This window comes from Sceloporus occidentalis, unplaced genomic scaffold (genome assembly GCF_023333645.1).
Source record: "Sceloporus occidentalis isolate IW3139 unplaced genomic scaffold, rSceOcc1.0.p SCAF_103, whole genome shotgun sequence".
NCBI lineage: Eukaryota > Metazoa > Chordata > Lepidosauria > Squamata > Phrynosomatidae > Sceloporus > Sceloporus occidentalis.
The window spans coordinates 3,185,643-3,201,241 of record NW_028317083.1 but is presented as its reverse complement, the minus strand read 5'-3'; the positions used below and the strand labels follow the sequence as shown (position 1 = coordinate 3,201,241).

General features: G+C 43.8%; 1 protein-coding gene across 1 annotated transcript; it reads left to right on the top strand.

The window, feature by feature from the left end:
- Nucleotides 1–9,609: 9,609 nt before the first annotated feature.
- Nucleotides 9,610–15,409, top strand: LOC149283543 (sorting nexin-8-like). Its single transcript, XM_089497480.1, has 10 exons — nt 9,610–9,750; nt 10,040–10,157; nt 10,894–11,015; nt 11,224–11,304; nt 12,586–12,746; nt 13,138–13,270; nt 13,721–13,789; nt 14,039–14,188; nt 14,837–14,986; nt 15,296–15,409. Exons 1-10 carry the CDS (start codon nt 9,610–9,612, stop codon nt 15,407–15,409), a joined length of 1,239 nt encoding a protein of 412 aa, XP_089353606.1.
- Nucleotides 15,410–15,599: the final 190 nt, after the last annotated feature.

The window sequence follows — 15,599 nt, the reverse complement described above, 5'->3', positions numbered from 1 at the left end:
GCAGGTGCGGGTTGTCAAGATATCTGCACGAAACCCGATGGGACTTTCAGAACGTATTGTGATTGGTGAATATAGATTACATTGTCACATGACCAATCCCAGTGGCTTCCACCCAAAACTTAACCAACTTGGAGTTGTTTTCTTCTGTGACCAACATGATGGCATGTCTCGCTACGCTTATCCTTGGGACAACTCTTCAGCAGAAGACCCATAAAGTACCAATCCAACGATGATGCCGCTTTACTAACGACTAAACTTTATTTCAAGCACTTCTGCCTCTCTCAGGTCTGAACTCTCTTAGATTCTCCTCGCATCTTTCATCCTCTCCTCGACGGTCCTCAGCTATTCTAGTTAGAGGGCATCTTCAAAGATGGTTCATATGACTGATCCGCTACAGACAAAACATCCAAAATCAGAGCCCTCAAGCTGTTACCTTGAGAAACACAACCTAAAGCTGTCTAAAGACATCTCATCCTCCATGGCGGTAGGGCGAGGAGATCAATGAGAAATATTACAAGGAGAAATTCCACGCGGGAACCGAGCCGATAACGAGAGGAGCAATTCCCAGAGCTCTGGATCTTCCCTACAAAGTACCCAACTACCACGTTTTATTCAGCAAAGGGCCGGAAGACTCTGGTTCAGTCCTGTCCAGGTTATGGTCTTACAAGCACGATGTAAAGATAGGTGTACAGCACTGAGTGCACCGCAAACCTTATCGATGCATCATCTCACCTGCCAATCATTTCCACAGAGAAGAGAAGCGTGCTACCCCGTCCGTCCATCCAAACATTTAATTTATGGGACCGTTTGAGTTCTGATTTAACACGATACCCCGTATTTATTTATTTTTTATGGAATAACCCCTCTCTGTCGGCATGATGTTTAATATTCCGTTGGATCGGATTCCGCGCTATGAATATACTGCAAGCTGCTTAAAGTGACATTTAATGTCCCCGACGCCCCCTATAAAGATGAACGTGCATCAAAGTACTTAAATATGAATTCTTCCAATAAAAAAACTTCCAGAAAGTGTTTGGCGAAACATCTCCTGCGCAGAAGGTACCTTGCATTGGGCAATAGGGGGAAATGCATACAGGGAGGACACAGAACCCCTTAACATGCATTTGCAAAAGGGGACACCCTAAAGATGTGAAGGGATCATGCACCTATTAAAGTGACTATGATGGCTGGGGTGTCTCTTTAATTTATATCGTGTTTCATATTAAAGCCTCTCTGTCCTTTGCTCGCACATCGTTCCTTTGTCTTCTTCCCCCATAGATCGCTGTGTATTAACCGATCTATAGCAGAAACCTATGTTCTTTGAAGACCCTAAAATTCATTCATTAACAGGCTCCGGCGGCATTAATTTCTCCAGTAATCAGCGGTAAGCGGGGGCTGCGGTACACACTACCGGGAGGCCCGGGTTCTTCCCACCCCCATCACGATCCTAACCTAAACTCTCCTGCTGGACTGCAATTCCCATGGGCCTCAGCCAGGTTTCAAGGAGAACAGCTGGCAGGGGAGCTCTAGGTCCCTTGCAACGGCTTCCCAACCCCACCTTCATCGCTGATATCGTCCACGAAGTCCTCGGGATCGCTGAAGGAGAGCTCTTCCTCTGTGGCCTCCTCTTCCATGTCCAAGCCGCCTCCGTCTACCACGTTATCGGTTTCCTGCATTCCGTGACTGCGATCGGGCCGTGTCTCTCGCGGGTTAAGGTCTCTCTGGGTTGTGCCTTTTGATGCTTACCGGTAGCCAGAGCTTCTAACAGCCTGAAAATTAATTAAAGCCGAGGCTTGGCGGCACTAACAGGCCATGTGCACAGTACCCGGCGCCTGGCGGAAAAGGAGCGAACCAACTCTTCCCGGGGGGGAGGCTACTGACAATTATCCGTGCCTCATATACATTTGTATGCCTACCAGTGGGACAAAACCTCACTTGTATTGTTAGTCATAAAAACTGGATATATAACTAATCTATTGACTTTTTATTTGGATGAAAAGGTGTACGCAAATGCATAAACGTAGATACCTCCCCTCAAGTAGAAAATGGAATGTTCCAATATGGAGGAAGTAACCTCCTCTCCATTATTGCTGAGTGTTAAGATACTTTATCGCGTTAAAGGCGCAGTATCCAGATGTCTGAGAAACCGCTCCAGCACCCACACAGGCCTATAGAAACTTATATCAAACCATAAAGAAAATATGGCGGATCAAATCATAGTTGCTTAGTTTTGGGCAAGTCATTTTTTAAGCTTCAGTTCCTCAGTCTGGCCAATAAGACGATTAAACAACCAAAATATGACATCACTGATTAACTTTCCGCCAATAAAAGAAATCCTCAGAAAGGGACGTTAAGCTACCTCGACGATACCAGCGTATTGTGCAATGTCCTGCGGTTACAATGTTATACAGGGGGTTATGTCTCCGTGGATAGTTGGGGTATTATGTGGTGGTCCGCAGGGCTTTATCCCGGACCCCGCATTTAATTGTTTGTCAGTACAGCGCTTATAAGGAGCGCCACAGATCACGGGGCCTGAAAACATGGAAGGTGAAGTGGGCAGCTATGTCTATACATCCTGATGGCAGTACTAGAATATTATTATTATTATTACGCCCGGGGTATGGTATGTAAGCCCCATCCTTAATCACCTATATACGCTGTAAGTGGGTAACACCCCCGTGACCCCCGCCCGGGTCAGCCTAGACGAGCCATGTCTCCAGTGCCTCAATCCTGACAACACATGAGAAACTTCAGTTATTATTTATACCACTTATTGGGCCATCATAGAATATAAATTGTAAAACTACATAAGCTTGCAGGATCTCGGAGGTCTCTTTTTCAGATGAAAATCACAGTGGTGGCATCCTCGCTACTTTCCATCCTTTATAAAGTTAAGGAGGGCATCCGCCTGCATGATGAATGAATTTACATACATCTGCATGAATAGTGGTTGATTATTAATTGGCAAAAAAGGTCTCATTGTGTTTATTATAAAAATATACAAATCTATGCATACCTGGCCGTAGAATATGACGGCAGATGAGAACCATTCAGTCTGCCAATTGTTCCTGGTGTAGAGATTTAGACCTTAATCAGTTGTTGGACTCGTCTTAGATTTAGGAGCCGTATCCCTATCCCATGCATGTTTAAATTCCCTCACTGTATTAGCCTGTACCACTTCTGCTGGGAGGCTGTTTCATTTATCCACCACCCCAAGGGTAAACTAAAACATCTAAACCTCTGACCCTCTAGTTTTAGATTATGGTCTCTTGCCATAAATGTATATATTGGCCAGGTCTCTGTTTACCACGATGTCTGACTTTTTACATAGATATAATGCTAGTTACATACCTCCCAACTTCCCAATTCACAGGGACTGAAGCTAGAGTGTCACTCAAACTGGCAATACTACTGCGCATGCGCACATTCTCCCAGACACCAGAGAATGAAATAATGACCACGGGATTGTGTTCCAGAATACCGATGTCCACGAGAAACGGGACAGAGCTCAGTGGGCCAGTGGTATAGAGTGCAGAATCGGGACTGTCCTGTGCAAAACGGGACAGTTTGTAGGCATGTAGCTAACCGTGACGTTTCTTTTTTTCTTTTAACTTGTGCTTTTCTTAGATAAAAAACGGTTTCCGTGCACGCCTTGCCTGTATCACAGAACAGCGATGAGGTTACAGCAACTACTTACCCAAATCATTGTCGGAACGAGGCAAAAAGTGGATTTTTTTTTTATTTCATATTAATAAAGGGGCCCCTCTTCACAGGTTCCGTCATCTGGGGCCCCGCCGTACTAGGAAGTAATATGTGATACATTCATACATGTGATAATATATTTATATATATTGTTATTTTTAATATATTGTTTTATTGAATTTAATTGCTTCCTCGTTTACAGGATTGTCAAGTAGATTTCAGTGTCCTTTCCTCTAATCAATCAGTATATCAATATATTGTCAATTTACTGACTGATCATCCCGTGACAGCACCATCGGTTATAAGACAGAGAGGTTTATTAGTGATCGCAATTAGTGACACCCTAATATTACTTAAAGGGGAAGTTCCAATGGAAAAATATTTTTTCTCAGTCGGTAATTACAAAAATCTGGTTTCATCTTATTTTTCCCTTACTTTCCCTGCTTTAACACCACATTGAGCTGATGCTTTATGGCAATGCTAATGAAGTCCCTTCCTCCATAGACTTTCATTAGTCAGTGTCCGACTGGGTGATTAACACAAAGCCATTCTGCTGTTTAGCACAATTCATTCTAAGGAGTCGGGGTGTTTCTCTTGTTAGTCTATTTTTTTGGCACAAATACGTCACCAACATTTATACATAATATAGGCCGTATGTTACGGTGCGATTATTCATTCACAGTCCCAATTCTTGGCCCAGTCTCTGACAGATTGCTTATTTATATAATATATGTAAGTGTATTTGTATTTGTGTATTGAGTGCTTTATCGTTTACGGCATAATAAACGGGAAGTTCAATAAGCGCACGTACATATAATAAGTACAGTGGTCTACACTCATTTTGATTGGGGTATCATTGGTATGAATACATTGGGGAAGGAGGGTTCTGCCCCATGGAGCTTACAGTCTGATACTTTACAATATCTTCACCCCGATCATTCCTCTTCTAAATGCTTTACTCAGTTACCAGATTTGCTACCAGTTGGCTGCAAAGTCACGTAAAAAGCCCTGCCCCCACTCTGCTGTTTTCATTATAATTTATTATTAGTATTATCCTAAATAGCCCTATCCTAGCTCTTTCTCTGCCAAGCTGCTACTGGATTTCTTGTAGTAACCTCTCCTCTGGCACCAGCGGGTCATGTGACTGACTAGGTACTCACATGGAACAGAGAGCTGCCGGAAGTAGTGAAGCTGGGGAAAGTAGTGACAGGAAGTGAGCCCTCAGTGCTTTCTGTCTGAGTCCCGCAGCTGCAGCAGGGCATGGATTACGCTTCAGTCTCGCAGGGAGGTGCAGATCGTCGCATGTATTTTCCGTTCGCTTCGGAACAAGCCCTGGAGTCCGGTGTGTGGGGGAGCAGTGCAAAGGACTGCTCACGGTAAGGGGTAATAACTTACTGAGTACTCTTAGCATTTATTGTAAAAGAGACTGCTGTGCTGAGAGTAGTGGGAATGGAAAGGAAATCTAGATGCTGCACATAATTTTAGTTTCATTAGCATTATCCTGGCACTGAAAGGGTTATGTTCCAGCGGGTTTAACCATTTTGAGACCAATAGGTGGGTGATATGCAGAAGGGTACATTGCTTCATCGTTAACTGCAAGAGTTAACGTACAATGATTTTAGTTTATATTTCCAGTAACCCTCTGTGGAAGCATTCATTCACCTGGCGGTAATCCATTGGTCTGCTGGGTACCACTAGCACGCCAAGGGTTAAATAACTGGCCGTTTGGGGTCACATAATTGCAAAAGGGTTTTCTAACAGTCTGTTAACCTTTTAAACTTGGATCAGCGAACACAACCTGCCATGGGAACACAGGAGTGATGAGAGTGATAAAGGGCCATTGGAACACAGGAGTGATGGGAGTGATAAAGGGCCATTGGAACACAGGAGTGATGGGCGTGATTAAGGGCCATTGGAACACAGGAGTGATGGGAGTGATTAAGGGCCATTGGAACACAGGAGTGATGGGAGTGATAAAGGGCCATTGGAACACAGGAGTGATGGGAGTGATAAAGGGCCATCGGAACACAGGAGTGATGGGAGTCATAAAGGGTCTCTGTACACCTATGAAGAGATTCCATTAAAAATCAGCCGTTTCCAGCTGATCTCTTATATAATTTTTATACTAATTGTCTAATGGCATCTGGCCTCTAAACGCCGTGGGTTTAGGGTCTGCGTGTTTTGTCGGCGGACGCTCTGCTTGTTCGCGTGTGAAGCTTCTCGGGATTATGTGGAAGCGAGGAAGCCGCCCATCTAAGACGGCGTGGAGTCTGATGAATGAACCGATCCTCGGCGTAAATGCTGTCATTTTCTAGTCTGTCGCTGAACCTGAAATGCCGGACTGGAGGGTGTTTCTCGTTTTTTTAGTATTTTTAACGCTCCCTAGATGTCTGGGTAATTTTAAAAATCTGCTATTCTATAACTAACTTTTGTGGCATTCATGGTAAATGTATAGACCCGTCTCGACTTATCTTAAAAAAAGCAATTCTATGTAAGTAATTCACTTTTCATATTCCATTGGTTGCTATGGTTACACCATCATGTTTTTTTTTTTTTTTTTAGGAACAGAACTGGTCATCATACATAATCCCAAATAGAGACAAGTCAGACCGCGGGGTCTTTTTAAGGGTGAGTAGTCGTCCTTATGACGCATGTGTGCCGTAGGACTGTATGTAAGACGCACCCGCGTTCTTGCACTCCATGGTAGCGATAAAATGCGTAACGTATAGAATTTAATTGCACGTAAAGATATTCCGACGGGAAGATGAGGCCAAAGACCGTGTAGGGGTTGAGGTTTTATAGCAGGTAGTAAAAAAGAGGGGTTGCTATGGGTGAAAAGGTTGTTGTCTGTTTTCTTCTCCGCTTCACGTTTTCACCAAGTTGAGCTAAACTTCTTCCCAGGGTCTCATCTGCCGGCAAATTCTAACTCAACCGGACCGGATCCCGGAGCAGATGAGACCCTGGGAAGAAGTTTAGCTCAACTAAACTTAGGGCACATCTAGTCGTTAATGCATGTTTAAATACCCTCACTGCATTAAGCTCTACCGTTTCTGCTGGGAGGCTGTTCCCTTTACCTACCACCCTCTCACTAAAGTAAAACTTCCTTCCATCTAAATCTCCGACCCCCTAGTTTTAGATCATGGTCTCTTGTTCTAACGTTTCTCCTCCTTTGAAATAAACTTCCCTCCTGTAAGTGTTTAAATGTCCCCGTCACATCTCCCCTCTCCCTTCTCCCCTCCGAGCCGTACGTAGTCACAAAGTCCAAGACGCTTGCCGGCTGGTTAATGTCAGTGAATGGCTCTGTTATTATTGTAGAGTTATTTGGGTAATAAACATTCCATCCGTCAGGAATTGAAACACGTCGGTGCAGACAATTCTGATCATTCTCAAAACCACCTTCTCAATGTCTCTGAGACATTCTGTGTATTCAACCCTCCTTATGGCTTACTCTTCTGAAGAAGAGACCTCTGAGGTCCTGATTGCCTAAGTTAACCTCTTGCTGGATGAATATAACAACTCACTGAGATCCTGCTTCTTTCACCACTAGGTTTTAATGAAACAAAAGTGATTAGCCTAATGAAATATAAATAGCCAAAGAAACAATGGGGGTTTTTCCTCCCCAAAATTAAAATATTCTGTATTTCTGGGACTTTCCAAGGGTACTTATGCAATATAGAAACGGAATAGAGTATAACAAAGACTGCAGCTGGTTCCATAACTGCCAAGGGTATTAATCAGTGAAGCCAGACTCAGGAAAGCCCCCCCAGCCCCCCCCCCCCCACGGTGCCATCTTCCCTGCAATAAAGGGTTTTCTGCGTCTTTAGGACCTCCATAGTGTAAGTGGGCTGGACAATCGTGCGTCGGCACACAGTGGGACCCGATCACCCAAAAGGGAGATCTGCTGCCCCCGCTCAGCGGACCTGCTGCCGCCCCCCCCTTCACCGAACCTAGAATAAAGTAAAAGATGCAAATTCTGACCTTTCCTCTCTTTACGTTATTCCTCCTCCTAATGTTGCCGTGAACCAGTCGGTTACCATTGAGGGGGACGAGCGGCCCAAGTGGGCAGAATAATCCTGCAAATCCTGGCAGCAGGGGGTTAAGATGGCTACCACCACAGTGTGATTTTTAAGCCTGTTTTCTAACGGATATTTTAATTGTTAAACGTCCGGGTAAGGATATTAAATGAGCTGTGAGATATGCGGTATGTGGAAGCGACCGGCCTTTTTAGTGTTAATATAATATGGACTATAGAAGCCTAAAAGGCTGATTCCAGGAAAAACAGGAAGAGCCGGGACGTCTTCCCTTCCAGAACAGGAAAACAAAATTCTGCGTTAAAAGCCCGAGTCAGCTTAATTTCCCCACAACTGTAGTGTTAAAAAAAAAAAAAAAAGATACATTTTTGCCCTTTTTACACTTATTATAACGGTGTTATTCTATGCGATTTATTAGATTATAAAGCAAATTATTTATTCTTTTTGCTTTCATTGCTCTTACGCTCAGTGGAGACGGTAGGAAGATATGGAGAGAGTGTGAGTGTAAGTGTGAGTGTGAATGAGTGGCAAGCCCCTCGGCTCCTGAATCCGGATGTATCCTACATGAATTTCACATCCGTTTTTGAACGCTCGATGTGGTTGAGCTCAGGCTCTGCACTTTATATCTCTTTGAAGGCATATAAAAGAAAACATCGACGAGCCCCCTGCTAAGTACTTTCTTCTTACCTGAGAATGAAGGCATTAAAGGCCGGCTTACTCACTAGAGATTTCCGTTGGCCTCTGGACAGACCGTTCGAAGCCTTGTAGCTTTTGTTGTGGAGATCCTACCTTTGGGTTAAATATTCTCGACGTGACGGCGGCGATACTGCTTTGCCGCTTGGGGAAAGGAAGACTGTAGAAAGTTTATTGAGCTGGGCTGCTGATTAATACTGATTCCAAGAATATTTTGCTCGATTATAAGACAAGTTTCCCCCCCCCCCCCGAGCTCTGAAAAATACCCCTCGTCGTGTATTCAAGGTCATTTTATAATCCAACCTCAAATAGAGGTCTGACTTTAAGACTAAGATCCAGATCCCCCACAGCGATGCAAGGGACCTGGATCCTCCTCTCTGGCAGCCTCTGCTGCTGCCGGCACTTCCTCTGGGGGCTTCTATGACGGAGCGCCGGCATCACATGACCTTCCCGTGCACCACCATGGAAGTGTCGGCAGCAGCGGAGGTTGAATGTCTGAACATGGGTCACAAGTAAAGGGATGCACTGGTAAGGCAGGGGGTTAAGAGTGGCATGGGGGTGGGGCGGAACGGTTTTCTGCAGGCAGAGTGGCATATAGGGGGTTAAAATGCATTTTTAGGGAGGCAGAGTGGCAAATAGGGGATTAAAAGGCATAACTAGGGCAGAGAGATTTTTTCAATCATAGTTTTTATTAACATGTGAATTCGTTTTTACTAGTACCCCCCCCCCCCATAGGGTCATCTTATATTCAGGCTTTTTCTTTTTTCCTAAATTAATATTAAAATTTTGGGGTCGTCTTATAATTGAGCAATAATGTGGTATATTTGCCAAACCTGTAGAATTTATTAGAAAACCGGCTACAGAACACCGATAGGAACTCTCCATCACTTCAGCCGGAACGCAGACGCAAACTTTGACCGGTATTTGGAATTATAAACCCTGAATGCTTGGTTAACTTTGCTGTTAAAAATCTACTAGCATTGTTTTCACGGTGCAACAAGGTACCTATACAGAGTGATCCGTCCAACGCAAGCGCGCATGTTTTTGTAGTGATTTCTCTTGGTTGTTGTAAAACGGACCATTCATAAAATGTCGTCTGGTCCGGTAGATCGCCTGCGCTGACGTTTCCCTTCCTCGAAGGTTTGCCGGGTCGTCAGCTGAATGAGTCCTTGATTCCGAGACGATGCAGGTGACCGAGGGGAACCCTTTGATGCTAAGCTACACCTTGCAGGACCTTTTTGGCCACGATACCGTTCAAGTGGAGCTTATTCCAGAAAAGAAAGGCCTGTTCCTGAAGCACGTGGAGTATGAAGTTTCAAGTACGGTAAGAACGCGTTAAAAAAATCAATTAATGGCAATTAAACTACTAGTAAAAGACACAAACGTACCAAGGGTCATGAGTATGGAGCTTCCAGCCACCGTGATGACCTGTTCTCGGGGTCTATTAGGAGCCCAGGAGCCTTGTAGTCATGACTACCTATATATATATATATATATATATATATATAATCATTAACGTGATAGTGAATATAGTTATATAGCCATCTGTTGTCTACGTTGGTCCTAAGACCACCGTGGTTTTTTTACCTTCTGGCTCTGTTTGTCTCTCGCAGTTCTTCAAGTCTTCGGTGTACAGGCGTTACAATGATTTCGTGGTGTTCCAAGAAATGCTGTTGCAGAAATACCCCTATCGCATGGTGCCTGCCCTGCCGCCCAAGAGGATGCTGGGAGGTGCGTTATATCGTTTTTATTATCCTTATTCTTTAGCAGACTGGAATATCCTTGTATTATCTGTAATTATTAAGTCCCGAGTTTACTGAGTATTTAATGCACGCAGAATGACGTCTCCTAGCAGACACTCCTTGCAAGATTTGTGAAATTTCCCCCTTGTTTTGGAAACCAAATTTCTGCACGAGAATTTCGTTTCCGTTATGCCCGCACGGTTTTAACGGGGAGGAAAAAGATCTCAGATCTCCATAAAAACATGTCAAGCGAAGCCTAAAAAATAATTTTCAAAGCGTTTGCCCAAAGCGACAGAACTTATCGGGCTGTCGTGTCTCCTTCTCTGAGATGAAGACCTTTCAGAAGACGGGAATTTATTTTTGTCCTTGATTGGTTAGCGAGGGTTTAAAGAGACTAATGCGTGTTTGAGAGGCCCGATGATGCTGTCGCTCCTGCCAGCGGTCTCTCTTTGATCACAGCTGATGGCTGCTCGGGGAAGCTCTAATAGTACAAAATACAGTAAGAGAGGAATAGCTCGGAAGAGACAACTGTTTATTTTTCATCATTTCAAGAAAATGAAAGTACCTTTTTTTGGGATCACACAGCCTTAATTAACAAAGACGTCCTCCGACTCTCTGCTTTCACACAAAACTTCAAAAGGGAGGATTTTTTTAGTTCCATTAATGAAAGAAATAATCACGTTGGGTCTTTTGATGGTAAAACCTCTCATTTGTAACGTTTGCAGCCGACCGTGAGTTCATCGAGTCACGCCGACGGGCTCTAAAGAGATTTATCAACCTTGTTGCCAGGCACCCTTCTTTCTGGGACGATGTGCTTGTGAATATTTTTCTTACCTACAACGGTCAGGTGAGTACGGAGCGGGAATTTCAACTTATTATGGGAGTGTTAGCTCCTCAACAGCTAGATGGTGCTGCCTCCACCGAGATGTTGAAAGGTAGAGCGAAGGAGGAAAACGTAGAGAGATGGAGGGCAAGCAGGGTACGGTAGAAGAGAGATCGTGGCGAGATCAAGGCTTATTTGTGTATTAATATATGTTCTGTATTTGTGGATCTAGGACATACAGAACAAAATGCGGGAGTCTATTCGAGGTGTGGGAGATGAATATATCACTTGTAAGATGTCTGCTCAAGCTAAGGTATGTATCACGGTATCCCTACGCTCTCTTCCTTTAAGTCCCCAAACTGTGTGGTTTATTCACTATAGAGCGGTATGTCAGAGGCTTCACTATCCATTACAAAGGACCGTCAAGAAAGCGCTGAGCTGGCCCTGTATATTGCATAACTCAATAAGTAATGAGACGTTAAAGGAATCTTACTGATTTAACTATGCATTAGGACTGGCCAAGCAGCAGAAGCTCGCCGGGGATGGACTTCCGTGACGTACAGTAAAGTCAAGGGTCTGAAACACAATCTCCGGCAAACTCTCCCTTTAATGAATAAACCCTGTTTTGCCTGTAAATGATCTGTTTTGTGTTAAATCAATCATTATATATAACACAGAGTGTAGTGAGTTTTAGAACATAGAATCTGTATTCAGTTTTATGACGTGCATTGAATAAAAACAGTTGGGCAGCGTGGCAGGTGGGAGACCATTATATCTCCCTTACTGGAGATAATTAGAGGATGGGTGCTGGCCGAAAGAAGAAGAGAAATGAAAAAGAGAAAATTCAATTAAGATAGTGGTACTGGCCGTTTCAGATAAATGTGAGGGGGTGAATTGGATTTATAGCCAGCGCTACGTCAACAGATTCTTAATGAGCTCTTTGGAAAGCAAGCTGGGTTTCGTCCATGAAACAATGTTTAACTTTTTATTCATTTATTTAGTTTTAGCATAACGGTCAGACGGCCTGCGGCATGTGAGGTGAGCCCTGGCACTTAAACTGCAATGTTATTTAGCTCTTAAAGTCAAGGACACGCCATTGAAAAGCTAAATTACGCTCCATGTATCACATTCCATTAGTAAATAAGCTATGGAATCCAATTGAAGCTCGGAGGCTTTACACACCGAGAACCAACCTCATTTGGACCATCAATGAGTCCTAAAAGTCCATGTGCTGTGTAGACAGACACCATCTATTTACCTGCCGTCGTATTTGGAGAGGTGTATCCAAGGAATGAAAGATTTCATTCATTCGCTATGGTGGATGTATGTGCCTGATTTAAAGCGCTGTGTAGTTATTCATGCATGATATGGTTGATTGCAGTCGTGTTTATAAAAAGAAAAGTCTTCAATCACCCCCGTGAGGCTCCTGGATTTGACCTTGAGTGGGCAAGTCACGTCACCCAGCGATGCTGTATAAATCAAGACCTCCTATTAGACTTTCTGCTAGATTTTCATTAAACTTCACTGACTATTTCTTAAAATATATTTTCATTGAACAAGCCACAAATTGCTCTCGTGTTTCCGGTCCTCTCAGGATTTTCTCCCGGGTGATATCCAAGTCCAGTTTGCCGCCAGCCGAGAGCTTATCCGGAACATATACAACAGCTTTTATAAGCTGAGAGACCGCGCGGAGAGAATGGCGGCACGAGCCATCGACAACGCCACCGACCTTCTAGGGTTTGGCAAAGAACTAAGGTACAGTGAGCTCCTCGGATGATGTGAGCTAGTCCGTCTACAAGTAGGAGCGATACACAAACCCTATGTGGGTCTAAGAATGTTTTTGGGTATGGATTGAGTTTGGGGTAAAGAAAAAGGTTTGCTGCATCAGCGCTTTGTGACGGGGAAGAGGCTTTTGCTGACCATGTTGAATACTCCTCATGGAAAGGAGATAACAGAAGAAGGAAAGATTAAGGCAATTTAAGTGAGTTTGTGATGGCGGCGGTATAATAATAAACATTAGTCCGGTTTGCGTGACGATGAAATGATAATCTGGTGCTGCACACTCAACAAGTGAATGTATTTGATGGATGTATCTGATGTTGGGTTTTGTTTTATGTCTTTCTATGTTTCTGTAAACCTGTTTTAGTGCCTTAGGCTCGGACACCACTCCTCTACCTTCCTGGGCAGCTCTAACCCACGGCGCCTGGAGCTCCCTGAAGCAGGCGATGAAAGGATTATCCGTAGAATTTGCTCTGCTCGCTGACAAGGCAGCGCAACAGGTGGCTTCTACGACACTATATTACAATTTCCATACCTTCGTATCTTTGATATTGTTGATCCTTGCCTGGCTTTTGAGTTCTCAAAGCCTTATACCTTAACCTGATAGTTCAAAAGGAACTTAACTACTACAGGAAAGGCATAAGTTAACGCAACTGCAATTTAGACATTTTCTATGGCGGCCAAAACAACCTCCGAGTCTGAAAAAGTGGCCAAAACAACTATAAGCATCCATTTAGATCTACCACATAAACCTAACCTTCTTGGAGAGGTCAAGAAAACCCTGTCCTACCGTATCTTTGTCACCAACCCTTGGTAGTTTCCATGTTGGCTCTCATTGGTACTGGATGTACACGGCCTCCTTTTAATTTATTCCAACTTGCTATACACTAAAGATCAGATACCCCAGTGGACTTACCTGTAAGCTCGTTCTTTTACTTGGTTATTGTCAGGGTAAACTTGAAGAAATAGACGTGGTGGAGAAGCTGAATCTGTTTCTGGACCTTCTTCAGTCCTACAAGGCAAGTTACTTTCCAGAGACTGTTGTATACAACCAATTACCCAAAACGTGTCCGTATTCCATCTGGAATGGAAGCGTGACGGATTTTAATATCACCCCGACGCTTTGTAAGCCTTGGCCCCTTCGGATTCTTTGCACGTTGCCCTAACTATCACAACTCGAAGACCGATTCCTTTACCACTGGAAGAAGGTGTCGTTTTAGCGACCTAGAAATGTTCGTGAGCCTTTTTCTCCGCTTTCCGTTCCCCAGGACCTGTGCGAGAGGCACGAGAAGGGACTGTTACACAAACACCAGAAAGCCTTACACAAGTACAGCCTGATGAAGAAGCAGATAATCAGCGCCTCGGTACAGAATAAGGAAGGAGAGTCCGTGGAGCAGCTGGAGTCCCGCATCGCCGAGGTTAACTTTTGATCATTTTAATATTCAGCACCGTGGGCTGAAAAATATGGGGTTTCGCCTACTTTTGTTGGGGAGCTTGGGGTGGGAAAAGGACAAAAGGGGGGGGGGGTATTCTCCAAAGGATTGTTCCTTTATAATCGTAAAATTGTGGCCTCCAGTAGGATAGAGTCCTAGCAGCCAGGCCCTTACTTCCATCCTGACACTAAATTCACTACATCAAGGGACCAGGGTAAGTATGCCTAGCCCTAAATTGCTTTTTGTGGCCCCTTGTGTTGCCAGGCATCCCACTTGGTAGCCAAATTGCTCTGTGTGTAACCTCCCTCGGGCTGGCTACCTCAAGTCACTTCATTTATGGTCAAGCAAGACACCAGCTACTCGCTATATATATATATATATATATATATATGTGTTTTAGACTTCAATATAGCTAAGCCCTGTTTCATTTCTTTTCTGATCCATTTTTAATGTTATTGTAATGGACTAAGCTTGAACTTTTTTAAGTGACCCCGAAGCCGGTAGTGTACGCCTGTTCTATCATAAAGATGTCCTGTGTTCCGTTATATCCTATTTGCTTTCTTATATCCGTGTAGCATCTGATAATGGTTCTGAATGAGAATGCTTTTAACAAATATTTATTGTTTTCATTAGCAAGAAAATGCCATAATGGCCATGGAGCTCCGGAATCACTTCTCCTTGTATTGTCTGCACCAAGAAACGCAGCTCATCCACATCTACCTGCCCCTGACCTCCCACATACTCGGGGCTTTTGTGAATTCACAGATCCAAGGGCACAAAGAGGTCAGACTTTCACCATATTTTTTTTTTTTTAATTTACTTTTTCTAAGTTTCATTAAACTACATTTGATGTTTTTTTGTTTTTTTTTGCTTTTGAAACATCACTTTGTTTGGCGTTATCGTCGTAAAGCGCGGAATCCCTGGGCCTGATTAAGTTCTCCTTTAGCGAAAAGGTTAAATCAGCTTTAGAGTATTGAGACCCAAGTTCCTCTGTCCCTTTTTCGTCAGCTGATGTCATTTTCTAGGAGCTTGGATTTGGTGGGTTGTATTTTTTTTTTATTTAATGTGTTCATTTTCTCCTCTTCTTTTTAGATGAACCAAGTCTGGAATGAGCTAAAACCAAAGTTGAACTGCCTGTTCGTGGGAACACACGGCCTCCCTTCACCTCCCCTTTCCCCGGAAGAACGTGGCTTTTTCCCCCGCTAGGGGCTGGATTCAGTAGGGTGCAAAAATGAAGCATGGGAGAAGAACATGTGCAGGTCTGGTCACGAAGCCCCTCTTTATGCATTCGGGGAAGAGCCAGAACGTATGTGTTTTGGGAGAAAAGCTTGTAATTTGCACTTCTGCTCTGATTACAATAAAAGTGTATCCAGTCCATTGCGTTGGGCGATGCGCC

Excerpts from the sequence above, each read along its gene's own strand:
- LOC149283543 (XM_089497480.1), top strand. The coding sequence starts at position 9,610 with ATGCAGGTGACCGAGGGGAACCCTTTGATGCTAAGCTACACCTTGCAG. Across the intron at positions 9,751-10,039 it reads AGTATGAAGTTTCAAGTACG|TTCTTCAAGTCTTCGGTGTA; the intron begins GTAAGAACGCGT and ends TGTCTCTCGCAG. Across the intron at positions 12,747-13,137 it reads GGGTTTGGCAAAGAACTAAG|TGCCTTAGGCTCGGACACCA; the intron begins GTACAGTGAGCT and ends AACCTGTTTTAG.